Source organism: Crocodylus siamensis, chromosome 15, assembly GCF_052110815.1.
Source record: "Crocodylus siamensis isolate JL-2025a chromosome 15, ASM5211081v1, whole genome shotgun sequence".
Lineage (NCBI taxonomy): Eukaryota > Metazoa > Chordata > Crocodylia > Crocodylidae > Crocodylus > Crocodylus siamensis.
In genome coordinates this window covers 51,079,524-51,097,467 of record NC_143409.1, presented here as the reverse complement: position 1 = coordinate 51,097,467, position 17,944 = coordinate 51,079,524, and the positions used below count along the sequence as shown (strand labels likewise).

General features: G+C 57.5%; 1 protein-coding gene across 1 annotated transcript; it reads right to left on the bottom strand.

Moving 5' to 3' along the window:
- Positions 1-6,216: 6,216 nt before the first annotated feature.
- On the bottom strand, positions 6,217-16,634 carry LOC149852744 (zinc finger protein RFP-like). The gene is made up of 6 exons (XM_090028408.1): positions 13,064-16,634; positions 12,127-12,357; positions 11,800-11,822; positions 9,431-9,446; positions 7,471-7,497; positions 6,217-6,781 (listed from the first exon to the last, which is right to left on the bottom strand). The coding sequence occupies exons 1-6, from the start codon at positions 13,823-13,825 to the stop codon at positions 6,236-6,238; spliced, it is 1,605 nt and encodes a 534-aa protein (XP_089884534.1). The 5' UTR covers positions 13,826-16,634; the 3' UTR covers positions 6,217-6,235.
- Between the last annotated feature and the right edge of the window lie 1,310 nt (positions 16,635-17,944).

Here is a 17,944-nt window from a genome sequence, read left to right as displayed (position 1 = left end):
CTCCTAGCCAGGATCAAGAGCTTGACCAGGAATTTGCCAGGCAACTGGCTGAGGCCACGCGCTCCTGGTGCATGGTTGTCATGGGAAATTTCAACTACCCAGACATCTCGTGGGAAGAGCACTCAGCCACATCTGAACAGTCGCAATGCTTCCTCGTGTGTGGATGACCTCTACCTGACTCAAGAAGTCTATGGACCAACAAGAAGCAAAGCGCTGCTCAACCTGGTACTGGCAATGGGGGATGACTTAATCAGCGACCTAATGATCAAAGGGAAGCTGGGAGAAAGCAACCATGGGCTGATCACCTTCACCATCTGCTGTAAAGCTGGCAAGTCAGTCAGCAAAGCAGAAGTCCTCGACTTGAGGAAAGCTGACTTTGATAAGCTCAAGCTTGTTGGCGTAGCCCTAAGGGACCACAACCCATAGGGGAGGGGAGTTCAGGACACGTGGTTGCTCCTCAAGGGAGTGATCCTGGAAGCACAAGCGGGGAGGGAAGGGCAGGCACCGGGCCGGAGCCCGAGCACCCTCTTCCCACCCGCTTTCCCCAGGAGGGGCGGAAGCATCCGCCTGCACGACGATCGCTAGAGAAGACGGTGTCCTGGAGACGCAGAGAGTGGAGGGGCAAGGCGGGGACCCCCAAGCATGCACAGGGGGGCTCACCCAGCCAGGCCTGCCAACTCTCACCTGGCATCTCAGCATGTGCGGACCACTGGGAGGGCGGGCTCCCAGGGCCGCTCAGGGTCACCGGAGCACCAACTCGGTCCAGCATCCCCCTCCGCGGGGCAGGGGGAAGAGCCTCACTTCCAACACAGAGGGGTCACACGGGTTGGGGAGGAAGCCGCTTCGCCTGAACACCGGCGGTGGGACCACCGGCCCGCTAAGGGCCCTCCCCGACGTGACCGCAGGCACCACGTCGATCAGGAGAGAGAAAAGGAGAAGTGGGGGGGGGAGGTAACCACCTCACCTGAACACCGGCGGCGGACCGCCGACCCGCGAGGAGCCCTCCCCAAAGGTTTGCCGCACTGAGCGGCGAGCGAAGCGCAGCAGCGGCGCCCGGGGCACGGCCCAGGACCGCGGGAGGCCTGGCCCCAGGGGTTCGGGCCAGTCGTGACAACCGGGCTGGGACCGGGAGCTCACGTGTCAAAGTGTCCGCCATCCCCCCTCTCAACAGCAGGGAACACAACTCGCCTTCGACCCTTGGACGCAGCGCGGTTCTGCCCCGGAGGTTTCTCTCACTGACCTCCTGGAACTGAAGATGGGCATTTGAGGTCCAAAAAATGTGTCCCTGAAAATCTCCGCGGACGTTTCCTAGAAGTTTTGAGTCCGTGGCACCCGGCCCCGCCACCGGGGCAAACCACCAAAAGTGTCCGCTCTCCTGGATCGAAGGGTTGGACGCCGCGTTCAAAAACGACCTCATACGGACTTCCAGGCTGCGCCGGGTGGGCCCAGGTCAATCGCCCGCCACGTGGCGCGGCGAAATTTTTCTAAGTCCCGCGTCCGACATCCGGTCACCCTGGGTCCCCGGCACGAGAAGCGCCCCCGTGCCCACCCATCGACCCGGGAGCGCACCGGGGCGAGCCCGGAATCGTGCCCGGGCTCCTGGAACTCCCACCCGGCCTCGCTGCCGGCGTGGTCCCCTGCGGAGCCCCGGGGAGACACCCACTCGCAGAGGGCTGCCCGGGCCCCCGCCGCCGCGGCCCGGGCCATCCGCCCCCTCCCGCGGGGGCCCCGCACGCCTGCCGCGGCCCTGGCAGCCGCCCCGCACCAGCCCAGCCCTCTGGGCACAGGTCAGCGGGACGAAGCCGGGATCGTGACCGGCCTCCTGGAACTCCCGCCCGGCCGGGATCGGGCCCCCGGTTGACAAGGCACCGGGGCACCGAACGCGGACACCCCTGCCCACAGCTGCCCGGTTGTGCCCCTGAGGTTCCTCTCGCCGCCCTCCTGGAACCGAAGATGGGCATTTAAGGTCCGAAAAACGTGTCCCCGAAAATCTCCGCGGACGTTTCCTAGGAGTTTGGAGTGGGTGGCACCCGGCCCCGCCACCGGGGCGAACCACCGAAAGTGTCCGCCCTCCTGGATCGAAGGGTCGGACGCTGCGTTCAAAAACGACCTCATACGGACTTCCGGGCGCCCGCCGCCTCGAAATTTTTCTAAGTCCCGGGTCGGACAGCAGGTCAACCCGGTTCTTACTCTGCAGCCCTTCAGCCAGAAAAGCGCCCGGCCGCACCTCTCGCACGGCTCACCGGGGCGAGCCCGGAAACGTGCCCGGGCTCCTGGAACTCCCGCCCGGCCTCGCTGCCGGCGTGGTCCCCTGCGGAGCTCCGGGGAGACACCCACTCGCAGAGTGCTGCCTGGGCCCCTCGCCGCCTCGGCCCGGGCCATCCGCCCCCTCCCGCAGGGCCCCGCACGCCTGCCGGGGCCCTGGCAGCCGCCCCGCACCTCCCCAGCTCTGGCACAGGTCAGCGGGACGAAGCCGGGATCGTGCCCGGCCTCCTGGAACTCCCGTCCGGCCGGGATCGGGCCCCCGGTTGACAAGGCACCGGGGCACCGAATGCGGACACCCCTGCCCGCAGCTGCCCGGTTGTGCTCCGGAGGTCCCTCTCACCGACCTCCTGGAACCGAAGACGGGCATTTGAGGTCGAAAAAACGTGTCCCCGAAAATCTCCACGGACGTTTCCTTGGAGTTTTGAGTGGGTGGCACCCGGCCCCCCCACCGGGGGAAAGGCAGCAGAAGGGCACAGAGGAAAGGCAGCAGAGGAAAGGCAGCAGAAGGGCACAGCAGCTCCCTTGGCTCTGCAGGGAACTAGTGGACCTCCTGCAAATAAAAAGAAAGACCTGTAAAGGATGGAAGATGGGATCCACCTCCAAGGAGGAGTACTCCGCACTGGTCCGGACCTGTAGGGAGTGAACCAAGAAAGCCAAGGCTGCAACTGAACTCCAAATGGCTACACATATCAGGGACAATAAAAAGTCCTTTTTTTAGGTATGTGGGGAGCTGGAGGAAAAGCAAGGGTAACATTGGACCCCTGCTAAACCATATGGGTCAACTGACAACTGACACCCAGGGAAAAGCCAACCTGCTAACCGGGTATTTTGTGTTGGTTTTTCACCAGCCCCAAGGGACAGCCCTGCTCAATACAGTACGGGGCAGCCAGGGCTAGGCAGAATCGTTACCCTTCATCAATGTTGACCATGTGAAGGATTACCTTGAGAGGCTGGACACCTTCAAGTCATCTGGCCCAGACAGTTTACACCCCAGGGTACTTAAGGCGCTGGCGAGCATCATAGCTCAGCCACTGGCACGGATCTTCAAGAACTCGTGGTGCTCAGGCGACGTGCCCAAAAATTGGAAGAAGGCCAACATACTGCCTATCTTCCAGAAATGGAGGAAACTAGATCTGGGGAACTACAGACCCATCAGCCTGACCTCCATCCCTGGAAAGATCTTGGAAAAAATCATCAAAGAGACTAGTCTTGACAAACTGGCTGAAAGCAACTTCTTGAGGGATAGCCAGCACAGGTTTGTTACGGCTATGTCTTGCCTGACCAATCTCATCTCCTTCTACGACCAGGTGACCTATCACCTGGACAAGGGAGAAGAGATTGATGTCATACAACTTGATTTAAAAAAAGCCTTTGAGCTGGTATCCCATGATCATCCCGTAGAAAAATTGGCCAACTGTGGCCTCGGCCACATCACCATCCACTAGCTGGGGAATTGGCTTTGAGGTCGGACCCAGAGAGTGGTAGTGGTGTGGTGTTATCAGTGGGGTCCCCCAACGCTCCATCCTTGGGCTATTCTTTTCAACATCTTCATTAATGATGTGGATATTGGTATTAGAAGCGACTGGCCAAGTTCATTGATGACACCAAACTTTGGGGAAAAGCATCCACACCCGAAGACAGGAAGGGGATCCAGGCCAACCCTGACAGGCTCAGAAAATGGGCAGATGAAAATCTGATGGCCTTCAACTCCGAAAAATGCAAGGTACTCCACCTTGGGAAGAAAAACCCGCAGCATGCTTATAGGCTTGGCAGTACTATGCTTGCTAGCACCACGGCCGAAAGGGACTTGGGGGTCATGATTGAGCACAAGATGAACATGAGCCACCAATGTGATGTTGCAGCTGGCAAAGTGAGCAAAACTCTGGCTTGCATCCATAGATGCTTCTCTAGCAAATCCCAGGATGTCATCCTCCCACTGTACTTGGCCTTGGCGAGGCCACAGCTGGAGTATGCATCCAATTCTGGGCTCCACAATTTAAAAAGGATGTGGAGAAGCTTGAGAGTGTCCAGACGAGAGCCACACATGAACACAGGGCAGGAAAACAGACCTTATGATGAGACACTAAGAGCTACGGGACCCTTCAGCCTGGAAAAGTGCAGGCTCAGGGGTGACCTGCTGGCTGCCTATAAGTATATTAGGGTGTACACCAGGATCTGGGGCAACATTTGTTCACCAGAGCGCCCCATGGGATGACAAGGTCAAATGGTCGAAAACTCCTCCAAGACCATTTCAGGCTGGACATAAGGAAGAACTTCCTGTCTGAGCCCCCAAGACCTGGAACAGACTGCCGCCGGAGGTGGTGCAAGCACCTGCGCTAGACTTCTTTAGGAGTCAATTGGACATTTACCTTGCTGGGATCCTGTGACCCTAGTTGACTTCCTGCCCCTGGGGAAGGGGGCTGGACTTGATGATCTTCTGAGGTCCCTTCCAGCCCTAATGTCTACGAAAGCTATGAAATCTCCCATGCTGCCTTTGCAATGTGTGGGAATACTGAGTGTGGCACTCCCAGGCCAGATACATGCCTGTGTTACTAGTCATAGGGAGGAGACAGTGAAGTGTTTCCTCTTTCCCCTTCAATCCCTGGGGAACACCTGGCTGTGTTGAAGGCTCCTCCTGCTCCTAAAGGCCAGCAGCTCCGCAAGGGCCTGCCGTGATGGGCACCAGCACAGAGACTGTAAGGGGGTTCCTCAAGTAAAGGGTGCCTGTCCCAGGACAGTGGGGGCCTCAAAGTGTAAAGGGGCTTTCATAATGTGTTGGTCTGGACTAGCGACTCACCAAGAGGTGCTGAACTCGTCAGCCATGGTAGCTGTGTAAACACCTACACGCGAGTTACACGATGACCCCAGATTACCTGATGCGTTGTGGCCTTTCTGAGTGCTATGCAACAGAAGAATGGCTCTAGTATTTTGCTGCAGTCAAAGCACGGGTGAAAGGTAAGAGCAGGCTAGGGTGCCTTGAGTCTAATGATAGTGTCTTGAGTCTAAAAAGGATTAAAACCCCTGATCTAGAGTGACAGGCATGTTCATCTGAAGTCAGGCACAAGGCAGGGTAGAGATGCATCAAGGGGGCTCAACCTCTGGCCCATGAGGTAGACCTGGCCTACAAAACCATGGCATACATCCTATGGGGACCCGCAAGCGTCCAGAAATTTGGTGGTGGGCCAGCAGTGGCAGCTGTTGCACTAACAGCTCCCCCACCTCTGAATTGTTGGACCTGACGGGAGCCCAATGCAGTAGAATAAGGAACTGGGGAGACTGGGGCAACAACTTTGGGCAGGAGGGGAATAAGGGGGTGTTAAGAAAAGAATAGGAGCCGCAAAGCTGCCAGGAACACCGCAAGTCATGCGGCCCCAACCTGCACCGCAGTACCCAGGGTGCTCAGGCATCATGTTGCATGTGCTGCATCCTGGGCCACTTGTTGAGCCCTACACTTGCCCCAGAATTGGTGCTTGACCCTGGACCCAAACACCAGAAAACTTGAGTGCCCCCGACTCACTGAGTCCAAGATGTATCAGGTTTTATGTGCAAGCGCTCATCTCATCAGAAGCTATGGAAGGATGTGCAGAGGGCAGGCTGTCCAACACAGATTCTTTAATACAAGACACAGAACAAAGGAAGAACTGGGGAGGGGCAGTCAGGATAAGGCTGAAAGAGGTCAATAAACCAACAAAGTTATAAACCCAGGGAAACTGCAGAAACCTGTAAAGTGAACGATGCTTTTGTAGATGGTCCCTTCCAGTGGGCAATGCTGTGAACGGGGGAAATGGGAGATGAACCCCGGGGTGCAGGGAACCAGCAGGGTCCAGGGTCGAGCAGCTCCTTTGACCAGGAGACCCTAGCCCTGCCCTGCACCCACCCTAACCCAGGGGCACCGGAGGGGCTGGCAGTCGTGCAAGGCTGGGAGGGGACAGTTGTTGCGGCACGTGTCATTGCAGTGACAGGAATACCCTCAGGGCTGGGCTGGGACCGGGCACAAGATCAGGGGAGCTGCGTTGGTGCCCTCCTCGTTGACACCAGTATAGAAATATGGGCGCAGGGTCCCGGAGAAGTCATCAGTAAAAGTGAAGAGGTGGAACCTGTCAGTCACGTTGTAAAATGAGACCTTGCCCGCCTCGTAGTCCAGGAAAACCCCCACCCGTGTGGGCTGCACGCAAATGGGGACAGGAGTCAAGGGAGAGGTGAGGGCCCCGTATTCCCCATCCTGCAACCACATGGTCCAGTATCCATCCTCAGGTGCCAGTATGACCTCCCCCTTCCTGCGCACAGACTCCCCGCACACGCCCAGAGCCCAGGCCGTCTTGTCTCCCACCTCCACCTCCCAGTAGTGCCTCCCGCCCGTGAACCCCTCACGGCCCAGGAGACAGGCACAAGTATCAAATCTCTCAGGATTGTTGGGTAGATCCTGTTGTATGTCACCGTCCCACACACGTTTCCGATCCTCAGACAGGATGAGGTAGGGATTTGCCGTGTCTGGGTCCAGGGTCATGTCCACTGGGGAGAGAGACACAGGTCAGGGCCGAGGCAGGTGAGTCCCCGGGATCACAGGGAATTTGCTGCATCCCAGGAATCACGGGTCAGTCCCTGCCTGTGAGATTACCGCCGCCCCGAGGGGAAATGGGGACAACAGGAAATAGACCCAGGGGCAGAGTGGCATGTTCCTTCCCGACCTCTTCATCCCTGGGGCAGAGTGGGAGCTGGGGCAAGAATGCCAGGTGTTGAATCCACAAAGGGAAAGGAGAGGGGAAGTACCAGGGGGCGGTGGCGGGTCAAAGCCTGGGAAGGAGGCACATAGGAAAATGTCCTAACAGCAGGTTGCTGCCTGCCCTTTCCACCCCAGGCATTTCCCTACTGACTGTCCCCTCACTGTGGGCTCAGCTGCACCATCGGCAAGTCCCCATGCACGCAGTTTGCACGGTGCCAAAGAGATGGGCTGAGGATCCCAAAACATCTTGGGCTTGGGGTCTCACATGGCCCAGAAACCAGCCCTGACCAGGGCCCAGGGAACACAGAGTTTGCTGGGCTGTGGGCAGCAAGGGGGAAAGGCAGCAGGGATGCACTGATTCTTGCTGGACCCAGGGACAAAGGCCACCTCCAGGGCACCCTCAAGGTGACACAAGTGGCTGTAGCAAACCAAGTTCTCCAAGGAGGGTCTGGGGTCGCTGACGGGGGGTCAGGGTCACTCACCTGCGTGTCCTCGGGCTCTTCTGAATTCTGGAATCAAGCAGCAGAGAGAGAGAGGTGAGCATTCACACAGCATAGTGACGACCCAGCACTGACAGTAGGACAAATCCTGCTGTCCATGTTTGCCCAAACAGCTGAAACTGCCCAGGTGTTGGAACAAGAGTGGAGTCAGGGCTGCAGCATTTGCCCCACGCCCTGCAGCAGCCCAGGGAGAGATGAAACATTCCCAACACTGGGAGTCCCAGGGGAGGGGCCCCTCAGCACCTGAACCCTGGCACAGCAGCCTGGCCCGGAAGGGTTGGCCATGGTCCTGCCAGCCCTGGGAAATCCCAGCATCCAGGGGCACCAGGGGTTTGGTGTCACTGTGGACACCACTTCTCCATGCCCTGATGGTTTGCGGGGGAAGAGCGGGGAAATCTCAATCTGCAGCCTCCTTTTCTCAGCAGCTCCCGCTTGGCCCCTCCATGTGTCTGGGTGTTTCGCACCTCCAGCTGCTGTCATCTCACAGCGACACACACCAACCTGAGTGTGCAGCACCACCTCTTGACAGACCTGCCCCTGGCCTCCTCCCCAAAGGGCCCAGCTCTGCCCTGTCTCACTGCTCACAAGCATGGACAAAGATCGGACTGCCCCTCGCTTGTTCTAACCGGAGCCCTTGCCACGTGTCCCCTGCCGGCTTGTCTCCACATCCTACCGCTCAGCCCAGAGTTGCCCCAGACATGGGAACAGGTGCCCATTGACTGCTGCTTCCTCCCCTGCAGCGTGCCCACAGGTCTCACCTCTCCCAGCAAGCAGCCCCTCTGCAAGAAAGAGAACAAGCCACGTTAGTCCCCATGGGGGGGGGGGTGTTCTTTAGCACCGGCACTGGTAAAGGCTCTCAGGGCTCCTTCAGTGCTGCCATTCCCCTAGAGAGCTGGTGAGGACGGGGACGAATACACAAACTGCCAGAATCCCAGCGGCTCAGCTGGGCTCAATGAGACATCCTTCCTGGAGGCCCGGGGCACTGAGAATCCGGCCCTGAATCCATTTGTGACAATGACTCGTATCAGAGCAGCCAAGACCCTCCCCCAAGGAATCCCTCGCCCACTGTCCTGCCCCACAAAGGATGCACCGGGGAGGGCTCTTCCCCCGCACTCATGGACGTTGTCACAGATCAGGTGCATGTTGGATGCCACTCTCACCTTCAGCCCCTACACGCACCCAGGAAGGGCTGAGATCAAAAGGCTGCTTCCCTTCATAACAGCTTTCCTGGAGCTACCACACTCTGGCCAAACCTCCCGCGTGATGATGACTCCCTGGGGTTGCTCACCAGAGCCCACCCCAGGCGCCTGCTGGCAGCTGCTGCTGGGAATACTCCAGGGCTGGGATTTATGCACCAGCACAAACATTACTGGGAAGTGAACTGTGGGCTTTCACCCTGGGCATTCACACAGGGGCCTCTGGCTCGAGTGTCAGGATCTGAGCGTCGAGCAGCAAACCCCAGAGCGAATGAAACATGGGACACTTCTGCACAGCCAGCCCCGCCAGGAGAACCAGGCCTGTGCTAAGGGGCCCAGAGCCACATGGATCAGAAATGGCAAACTATGATCGCGGCTTCAATCATCCCCATGGAGTCCACCCCGTGAAGCCCTGCAGAGCTGGGGCGCCAAGGGCTTTCCCAGGACATGGACCGCAGGCCTCCGAGCCCCGCTGTGCTCCTCCGGACACATGACTGCAAGGGCTCCCATAACCCAGCTGCACAGCGTCTCCCACAGGACCCTCTCCTCCTCCCCCAATACAATCAGACAGCAGCCCTGGAAATGCCCCTTACTCAGGAATCCCGTGAGAGCTTCCCGCAGCTTGTTCTCTCCAGGGAAATCTCAGATGGTCTTCTCCAGCTTGGGGAACTTGGGGGCTGCACGCAGAGGTGTCCCCTCCTCAGCCCTGCAGAGACACAAGGGCAATTATTCCTCTCACACCTCACCCAGAAGCCCCCACATCTTCAAGATTACACAGGGCAGAGACTGGGTGTGACAGGCCTGGCAGGGCCTGTGCAGTGTGCTGGTTCCCGACCCTGGGGACTGAGAGGTGATATTTGTATTCAGGTTGCTAGTAGAGCTATTCCAGCAGAACTCAACCACAAACACTTCCTGTGCAACTGCAGCTCACACCAGCAACGCAGTGCTGTTCCCTCTACAGCTTGCACCAGTGTCGGGGGGGAAGCTGTACTGGGAAAAAAGTGGTTTCTGGTGTAGCTGAGTTTGTCCCAGGGCTTTTGTCCAGACAGCTGCACCATGCAGGGGTTGGAGATGGTCACAGTCCTAACAGGCCCTGGCCTTGGTCCATCCTCAGAGAAATGCAGACCAGGCAATGCCAGCCTGTGCCCCTCTGACATGTGGCCGGCCCGGACAGTCTCCACCCTAGAGTTCTAAAGGAACTGGCCGAGGTCATTGCAAGTCCCCGGCACGGCTTTACGAGCACTCGTGGTGCTCTGGTGAGGTACCAGAGGACTGGAAGAGGGCCACTGTGGTCCCCATCTTCTAAAAAGGCAGGAAGGAGGACCCGGGAAACAATAGGCCGGTTAGTCTCATCTCGATCCTAGGCAAGCTGTTCGAGAAAATTATGCTGGCACACATACATGAGGGGCCAGCAGGGGACTGGATGCTTAGGGGCAACCAACATGGGTTCATCAGTGGCAGGTCCTGTCAGACCAACCTGGTGGCCTTTTACGATCAGATCACCAGATCATTAGATGCAGGGGTAGCAGTGGATATAATCTTCCTGGACTTCCGGAAGGCTTTTGACACTGTCTCTCACCCCGTTCTCATTAAGAAACTGGAGGACTGCGGTGTCGACACACACACAGTCACATGGGTCGCCAACTGGCTGGAGGGCCACACCCAGAGGGTGGTAGTGGATGGGTCCTTCTCAACCTAGAAGGACGTGGGCAGTGGGGTCCCCCAGGGCTCGGTCCTCCGGCCCGCACTGTTCAACATCTTCATCAGTGACTTGGATGAGGGGGTAAAAAGCACCCTGTTCAAATTTGCTGATGACACTAAGATGTGGGGGGACGTGGGCACACTGGAAGGATGCAACAGGCTACAATCAGACCTAGACAGGTTACAAGGGTGGGCGGACGAGAATAGGATGGGTTTCAACGCAGACAAGTGCAAGGTGATGCACCTTGGGAGGAACAACCAGCACCATACCTACAGGTTGGGGAACTCCCCTCTTGTCAGCACAGAGGCGGAAAGGGATCTGGGGGTCATCACTGACTCCAAGATGAACATGGGCTGGCAGTGTGGGGATGCAGTCAGGAAGGCCAACCGCACCTTGGCATGCATGCACAGATGCATCTCGAGCAGGTCCAAGGAGGTGATCCTCCCCCTCTGTGCGGCACTGGTCAGGCCGCAGCTGGAGTACTGTGTCCAGTTCTGGGCGCCGCACTTCAAGAGGGATGTGGACAGCATGGAGAGCGTCCAGAGGAGGCTACTCGTATGATCAGGGGACAGCAGAGCAGGCCCTATGAGGAGAGGCTACGGGACCTGAACCTGTTCAGCCTCCACAAGAGAAGGCTGAGGGGGATCTAGTGGCCTGTTATAAACTAGTCAGGGGCGACCAGCAGGCACTGGGGAAGTCACTGTTTCCCCAAGCACCGCCAGGAGTGACCAGGAATAATGGTCACAAGCTGGCAGAGGGTAGATTTAGGTTAGATATCAGGAGGCGCTGCTTCACGGTCAGGGCGGCTAGGGTCTGGAACCAGCTTCCAAGAGAAGTGGTGCAGGCTGCTACCCTGGGGGTGTTTAAGAGGAGGTTAGATGTACACCTTGCTGCGGTCATTTGACCCCAGTACTCTTTCCTGCCATGGCAGGGGGTCGGACTAGATGATCTGCTCAGGTTCCTTCTGACCCTACAAACTATGAAACTATGAAACTATGAGAAGCTGCTCCTGGGACTGAGGGGCCCGTTCTCCAGGCCCAGCTCCCCTTCCCTTTCACTCCCAGCCTCCAAGGGGCCAGGTCACTGGTGATATCTCGGCACATGGACATTGCCTCACTAGGGCCTGGGCTAAGACACTTGGGTCCCTCCCCACAAACCCCCGAGTCCTTTCAGACAGGACAGACTTGCAGCCATTGCAGAGGCCAGGTCACGAGGATGGGCTTATTGAACCCAGGACTGCGGGGCAATCCCCTGCCCAGGCTGGGTCACAGGGTGGCAGGAGGAACCCCAGGGCCACGTGGATAGAGGCCGGGTCCAGGGCTGAGACTGGCCTGCAGGCAGATGCTGGTGGCAGAGGCTGCAGCCGAGTCTTGGCCAAAGTGACAGGAGGGGTGAGATGAAACCCAGACGTACCTGGTCACAGTGCTTCTGACATCCTGGAGGGGACAAGAAACAGAACAGAGAGTCACTGTCACAGCCCAGCCCGTCCTTGTGCTACCAGGACCAGCCACACTTACATCCATTGCTTTACCGGGATGGCTGCCCCTCTGGACTGAGCCTGAGGCATAGGGCAGGAACTGGAGCAACCTTTCACCACCCTGCCCTGCCTCCCCAACTGCCCCAATCCGTGTCTCCCCGCAGCTTCAGTCTTGGGTCCCTGCACCACCCTGCCAGCTCCCTGGGACTCAGAGGCCATCAACTCTCTACACTGGGTGCTGGGTACGTCTGATGGACTCTCACCTGCAGGAGCTCAGGCACCGAAAGCTGGCACTTCCCCTGCAGCTCCGTGATCAGGGCGCTCAGGCGGGCAGTCTCATCGTGCAGGCAGGCGGCATTTTCCTGCCCCCTCCTGACAATCTCTGCATCCAGCTGCCCCAGCCGGGCCAGGAGGACACGCTCGCGGTCATGCAGGAGCTGGTGCAGCCTGTTGCACTCAGACACCACCAGCTGCCTCTCCAGCTCCGTCTGCCTCTGGGATGGGCAGAGACATGAAGGAGCAGGGGGAAGGAGAGGTGGAAACTGGAGTCAGGGGAGATGGTCCCAGTCTGCCAGGCTGCAGGAAATGTCTCATTCGCACCTCACAGGGTCCAGCCCAGGGCATTTCTGGGGAATGCAGCCCTCTCGGTACAAGAGGGGAATTTCTCAGGGCTCCCAACCAGCCCAGCACTGTGGCTGCAGCAGGGCCCCCATGATCCAGGGGTTTGCAGGGCAGGGCCCCGAGAGTACAGCGCTGCTGCGACTCATCCATGCTGCAGACGCCTCCCCCCTTCCCAGGACCCTGCCTGACCTGCTGAAGGGGCTCCAGAGCCCTCATCCAGGCCCAGCACCTGCCCTCCCCTCCCTGCCCAGCCTTGGGGAGCAGGGCCGGACACTGCTTTCCTTACACCAGTGTAAATCGTCAGGATCCACCTGGATTTCAGTGCAGTCACTCCTGATTTACACCAGGGAAGTGATTCTCATTGTTGGCTCTGCACCGTTTAACTGACCCTGAACTTTGCAAGGCTGCAGCCTGAACATCTTTCCTCCTCTCCCAACTCCACCGACACGGAGCAGCACGAGACCCCCACCCTGCTGCCAGCGCGGCCCTCCCTGCACCGGGCCCCTACCAGGAGCCTTTCACCCTCCTGCTCCCAGGCGCGTTTCAGGCCCTGCAGCTCCTCTCTCTGCTCCCTCAGGCGCTCCAGGTGGCTCCGGATTTGCTCCTGCAAAGACAGAAAATGGCTCTGATGTCCAGTTTGGGTCCCTTGGTTTGTGCCCTGCAGTAAAATCCTCCCTGCACAGAGCGAGGCTTTGTGAGCACCTCCCACGGGCCCAAGGTACAGAGCGAGCGACCCCAGCTGCAAGGGGACTCCCGCCCGGGGAGGTGGGCCTGCCCCGGCCCTCCCAGACCCACTGTCTCCGGGCAGGTGCCTGCACCCCCATCTCGGCAGGTCCCAGCTATGGTCCAGGCTGCGCACAGGGGTTGCCTGTCTGCAGAGCAGGGGGAGCTGTGACTCCCAGGCCCAGGACAGCTGTTCCCTACCCTGTAGTCCTGGGCAGCCTCCTCGACGGGAACCACCGAGTAATCTCTGTGGGCCCGGGATCTATCACACACCACACAGATGGGGGCTTCGTCCTCCTCGCAGAAGAGCTTCAGAGGCTCCTGGTGCCTCTCGCACACATGCTGCCCCTCGGGCTGGGTCCCCGCCTGCAGCCTCCGCCGCTTCTCCAGCTGCACCCCATTGCCCAGCTGCCCGCTGGGCCGCAGGTGTCTCTGCGGGGCCGTGTCCCTGCACTGGGAGCAGCAGCAGTTTGGCTCCGACTCCCCCCAGCACTGGCCGATGCAGGCGCAGCACAAGTTGTGCCCGCAGTCAAGAGTCACCGGATCCGTAAAACAGTCCAGACACAAGGAGCAGGTCAGCTCCTCCAGGATGCTCCCTGCCAGGTCCACCCCAGCCATGGCTCCTCTGCAGAGGGGAGCAGCTCAGCTAGTTTCACTTTCTTGAGTGCAGCAGCCCCTGCAGCCTGGGGCAGGGCAGAGCATTTATTTCCCTTCCTGCTCCCAGCAGGGCCTGGGGGGAGCCCCGGGTGTGAGCAGCCTCAGCCCCTGCAGGGGGAGCCGGGGCAGGGGCTCAGTTAACACCTGCCCGTCCTCCACTCACTTCGGTGCACTGTGTGCGGTTGCCCTGGGGCGGGCTTCAGCTCAAGAAACCCCTTGGGGCTGGGAGGGGGCTGGTATCAGGGGCTGCTCCTGGCTCTGGGTTAGGGTCAGTCTGGCACAAGTTGCCACTGCCTCCTCCACTGTGAGCCAGGAGCCTGGGTGAGCAGGGCTGTACCCTGAGCGGGGTCTGTGCAGGGAAAGACCGTCCCCCTCTGCCCGGCCCAGCGGGGACTTTCTCTGGGGCTGGAGCCAGCCCCATGGGCAGGGACTCTACACCAGAAGCGGACAATTATTTCAGGTGGAGGGCAGCTTAAGGAGTTTTGCTGAGCTATTGAGGGCCACATGGGGAGCCCTGCCCTGTGGCTGCCATCTTGGAACCAGAAGTCCTACCCCTAACCCGTGACCTTTGCTACCAGAAGCCCCTCCCCTTGCCCCCCCAGTACTCCTTTGGGGGGGGATATGCCATCTTAGAACCAGAAAAAACCCCAAATCATACACTAAAAGTCAAACACCTACCATATTTTAATTTTATTACAAAAAATATTTTTCTCATGATTTGTGTTTGTGTACTGTATACAGGCGACCCCCACTTAGCGCTATTTTGTTATAACACTCATTTGAAGTTGGTACCTGATTGCACTTAGCACGTAGCAAGTTTCGTTATAACGCTTGTGCTTGCCATCTTGGGTCATCAAATACTTTTGGTTGCACATAAATGCTCATTTTGCTTAGCACGTGGTTTTTCAGGAACCAATGAACAGTGCTAAGTGGGAGTTGCCTATGAAGATGTGATTTCATAACTCAAAAATAAATTCTTAGTTTTGTATATTGTGTAGTATGTGTGTATGGTCGGGAAGGTAAGTTTGTTTATGGTGGGTGTGGTCCGTGAGGTATGGGGTGTGTGTGTGTGTGTGTGTGTGTGTGTGTGTGTGTGTGGTAGGATGTGGGTTTGTGTATATGTGGGGGGTCATGGTGGCAGTGTGTGGGTGTGAGGGAAGGTGGGGGGTATGGGGACATAGCAGCAGGTGGGGCGCTCAGGGCACAGGTGCCCGGTGGGGTGCAGCTCTGGCCAGTGCTGCACATTGCCTCCCCTGGGCTCATAGGTGACACATGGGGGGCACATGCCCCCCCAAAAAGTGCTGCTGCCACCCCTGACAATGAGCGCTCTGGCTGGTAGGGGGTGCTCCTGCATTGAGTCACCCACCTCACTGCACCTGACCACCTTCCAGGCTCCGAGTGCCTCCCTGGGGGGTGTCTCACATCCAGCCACCCTGCTTCCTGGAATACACTCGCAAGCCTGAGGGGTAAGGATGCCACCACCCAGCATCTGGACTGATCTGGGACCTGTGCCCTCTGGGAAACACAGGACTAGTAGTCCTTGAGGGTACTTGATCCACTGCAAGAACTTGGGGTGCGTTCTTCACTCTGAAGCACAGATAGTGGTCTCCCTTAGTCAGCCAAACCAAGAAGACCCCAAGGCATAATCTACACCCTCATCTAATAAGTCTCCCATGCTAGGTACAAAGGAGAACTTTACTGGTTGCAAGGAGCAGGTTTGGAGTAGGGGACAGGATAGAGCAATATCAAAGGAATACCTTAGAGCAAACAATGTCATGGTACCCCTTGATCACACACCAGAGTTACTGCGAGCTATATATTTAGTTAGATCTCAGGTAGCTTACTCACAAGTATCGTCCAGAGGCAGGTGGAGATTCCCTCTGGAGGCAGGCCGTTCATTAACCATGAGTTTCGAGAGAAAGTGAGTTTCAGCCAGTCCAGCTTCTCTCTGAGTTCTCAGAGTCAGTCCTTCACGTATACAGACCTTATGACCTCATTTACCTGATCCAGTGAAGGCCAGCAACTGTTGGCTGCCAGTCAGCCAATTTGAAATGCATCACTGGTTGCTGGGTAGACTGGCAGGGTCTCTAGCCCCCTTCCAGTCAAGTTGGCATTGCTTAGAACAGTAGGGAGTTTAAGCCCCAACCCAGGTGTGTGCTTTAGGCAGAGGGAGCAGGTTTCCCCCTCCCTCAGGAATGTATCCAGCCCAGGTTATAAGCCATGATTATCCCATGTTGCTGGCTGTTTTTGCTTATCATGCAGGAGATCCAAGTTCAAGTCCCAGTTGGGTCAAGTAAAAGTGAGTGAAGTGACAGGGAGGACAATTCTTGTTGGAGTGGAAGAGGTCATTGTGCTTTGTCCTGCTGTCTGGCTTAAGGGTTAGCAGGGTGAGCTTCTGGGCAGTAGGTTGTGAGCCCAAGGTTGGGTGTGGGCACAGAAACTCACCTGGGATGTGGATGTGCAGGAAATTTTCCTGAGCACTTGTGGTGCTCAGGTCAGGTCCCAGAGGACTGGAAAATGGCCACTGTGGTCCCTATTTTCAAGGGGAGGAGAAGGAGGGTCCAAGTAATTAAAGGCCAGTCAGTCTCATCTCCATCCTTGGAAAGGTCTTTGAAAAGATTATGAAGAATCATATTTGTGGGAGTCCAGTGGGAAAAATAATGCAGCAGGGAAAACAGCCTGGATTTGTAGCACGTAGATTATGCCTGACCAGTCTGGTTTTGTTTTATGACAGGGTCACAAAATGCTTAGATGCAGGAGTAGAGGTGGATGTCATCATTTCATAGTTAGTAGGGTCAGAAGGGACCTGAGCAGATCATCTAGTCCGACCCCCTGCCCTGACAGGAAAGAGTACTGGGGTCAAATGACCCTGGCAAGGTGATTGTCTAGCCCCCCAGGGTAGGAGCCTGCACCACTTCTCTTGGAAGTTGGTTCCAGATCCTAGCCACCCTGACCATAAAGTTGCACCTCCTGACGTCTAGTCTGGATCTATCCTCTGCCAGCTTGTGACCATTATTCCTGGTCACTCCTGGCGGTGCTCGGAGGAACAGTGACTCCCCCAATGCCTGCTGATCCCCCCTGACTAGTTTGTAACAGGCCACGAGATCCCCCTCAGCCTTCTCTTGTGGAGGCTGAACAGGTTCAGATCCCATTGCCTCTCCTCGTAGGGCCTGCCCTGCTGCCCCCGATCATGTGAGTGGCCTCCTCTGGACCCTCTCCATGCTGTCGACATCCCTCTTGAAGTGCGGCGCCCAGAACTGGATGCAGGACTGCAGTTGCGGCCTGACCAGTGCCGCATAGAGGGGGAGGATCACCTCCTTGGACCTGCTCGAGATGCATCTGTGGATGCATGACAAGGTGCGGCTGGCCTTCCTGAATGCATCCCCACACTGCCGGCCCATGTTCATCTTGGCACCAATGATGACTCCATGACCCTTTTCCGCCTCTGCACTGACGAGAAGGGAGTTTCCCCGCCAGTAGGTATGGTGCCGGTTGTTCCTCCCCAGGTACATCACTTTGCACTGGTTGGTGTTGAATCCCATCCTATTCTCATCCGTCCACCCTTGTAACCTGCCTAGGTCCAATTGCAGCCTATTCCTCCCTTCTAGCGTGCCCACATCCCCCCACATCTTAGTGTCATCAGCAAATTTGAACAGGTGCTTTTTACCCCCTCATCCAAGTCACTGATGAAGATGTTGAACAGTGCAGGCCCGAGGACTGAGCCCTGGGGGACCCCATTGCCCACGTCCTTCCAGTTCGTTTTCTTGGATGTTAGCAAGGCCTTTGTTACAGTATCTCATTCTCATAAATAAATTAAGAGGCTGTGACAGATCATTACATAGTCCGGTGGGCAGCAAATTGGCTTAGTGGTTGCACCCAGAGAGTGGAAATAGATGGGCTGGTATCAACCTGGAATGACGTGGGCAGTGGGGTCCCGCAGGGTTCGGTCCTTGGACCTGTACTCTTCAAGATCTTCATCAGTAACTTGGATGTGGGTGTGAAGTGTACTCTGTCCACGTTTGCAGATGTTACTATATTGTGGGGTGAAGGGCACACCCCGGAGGGTGAAGAACAATTGCA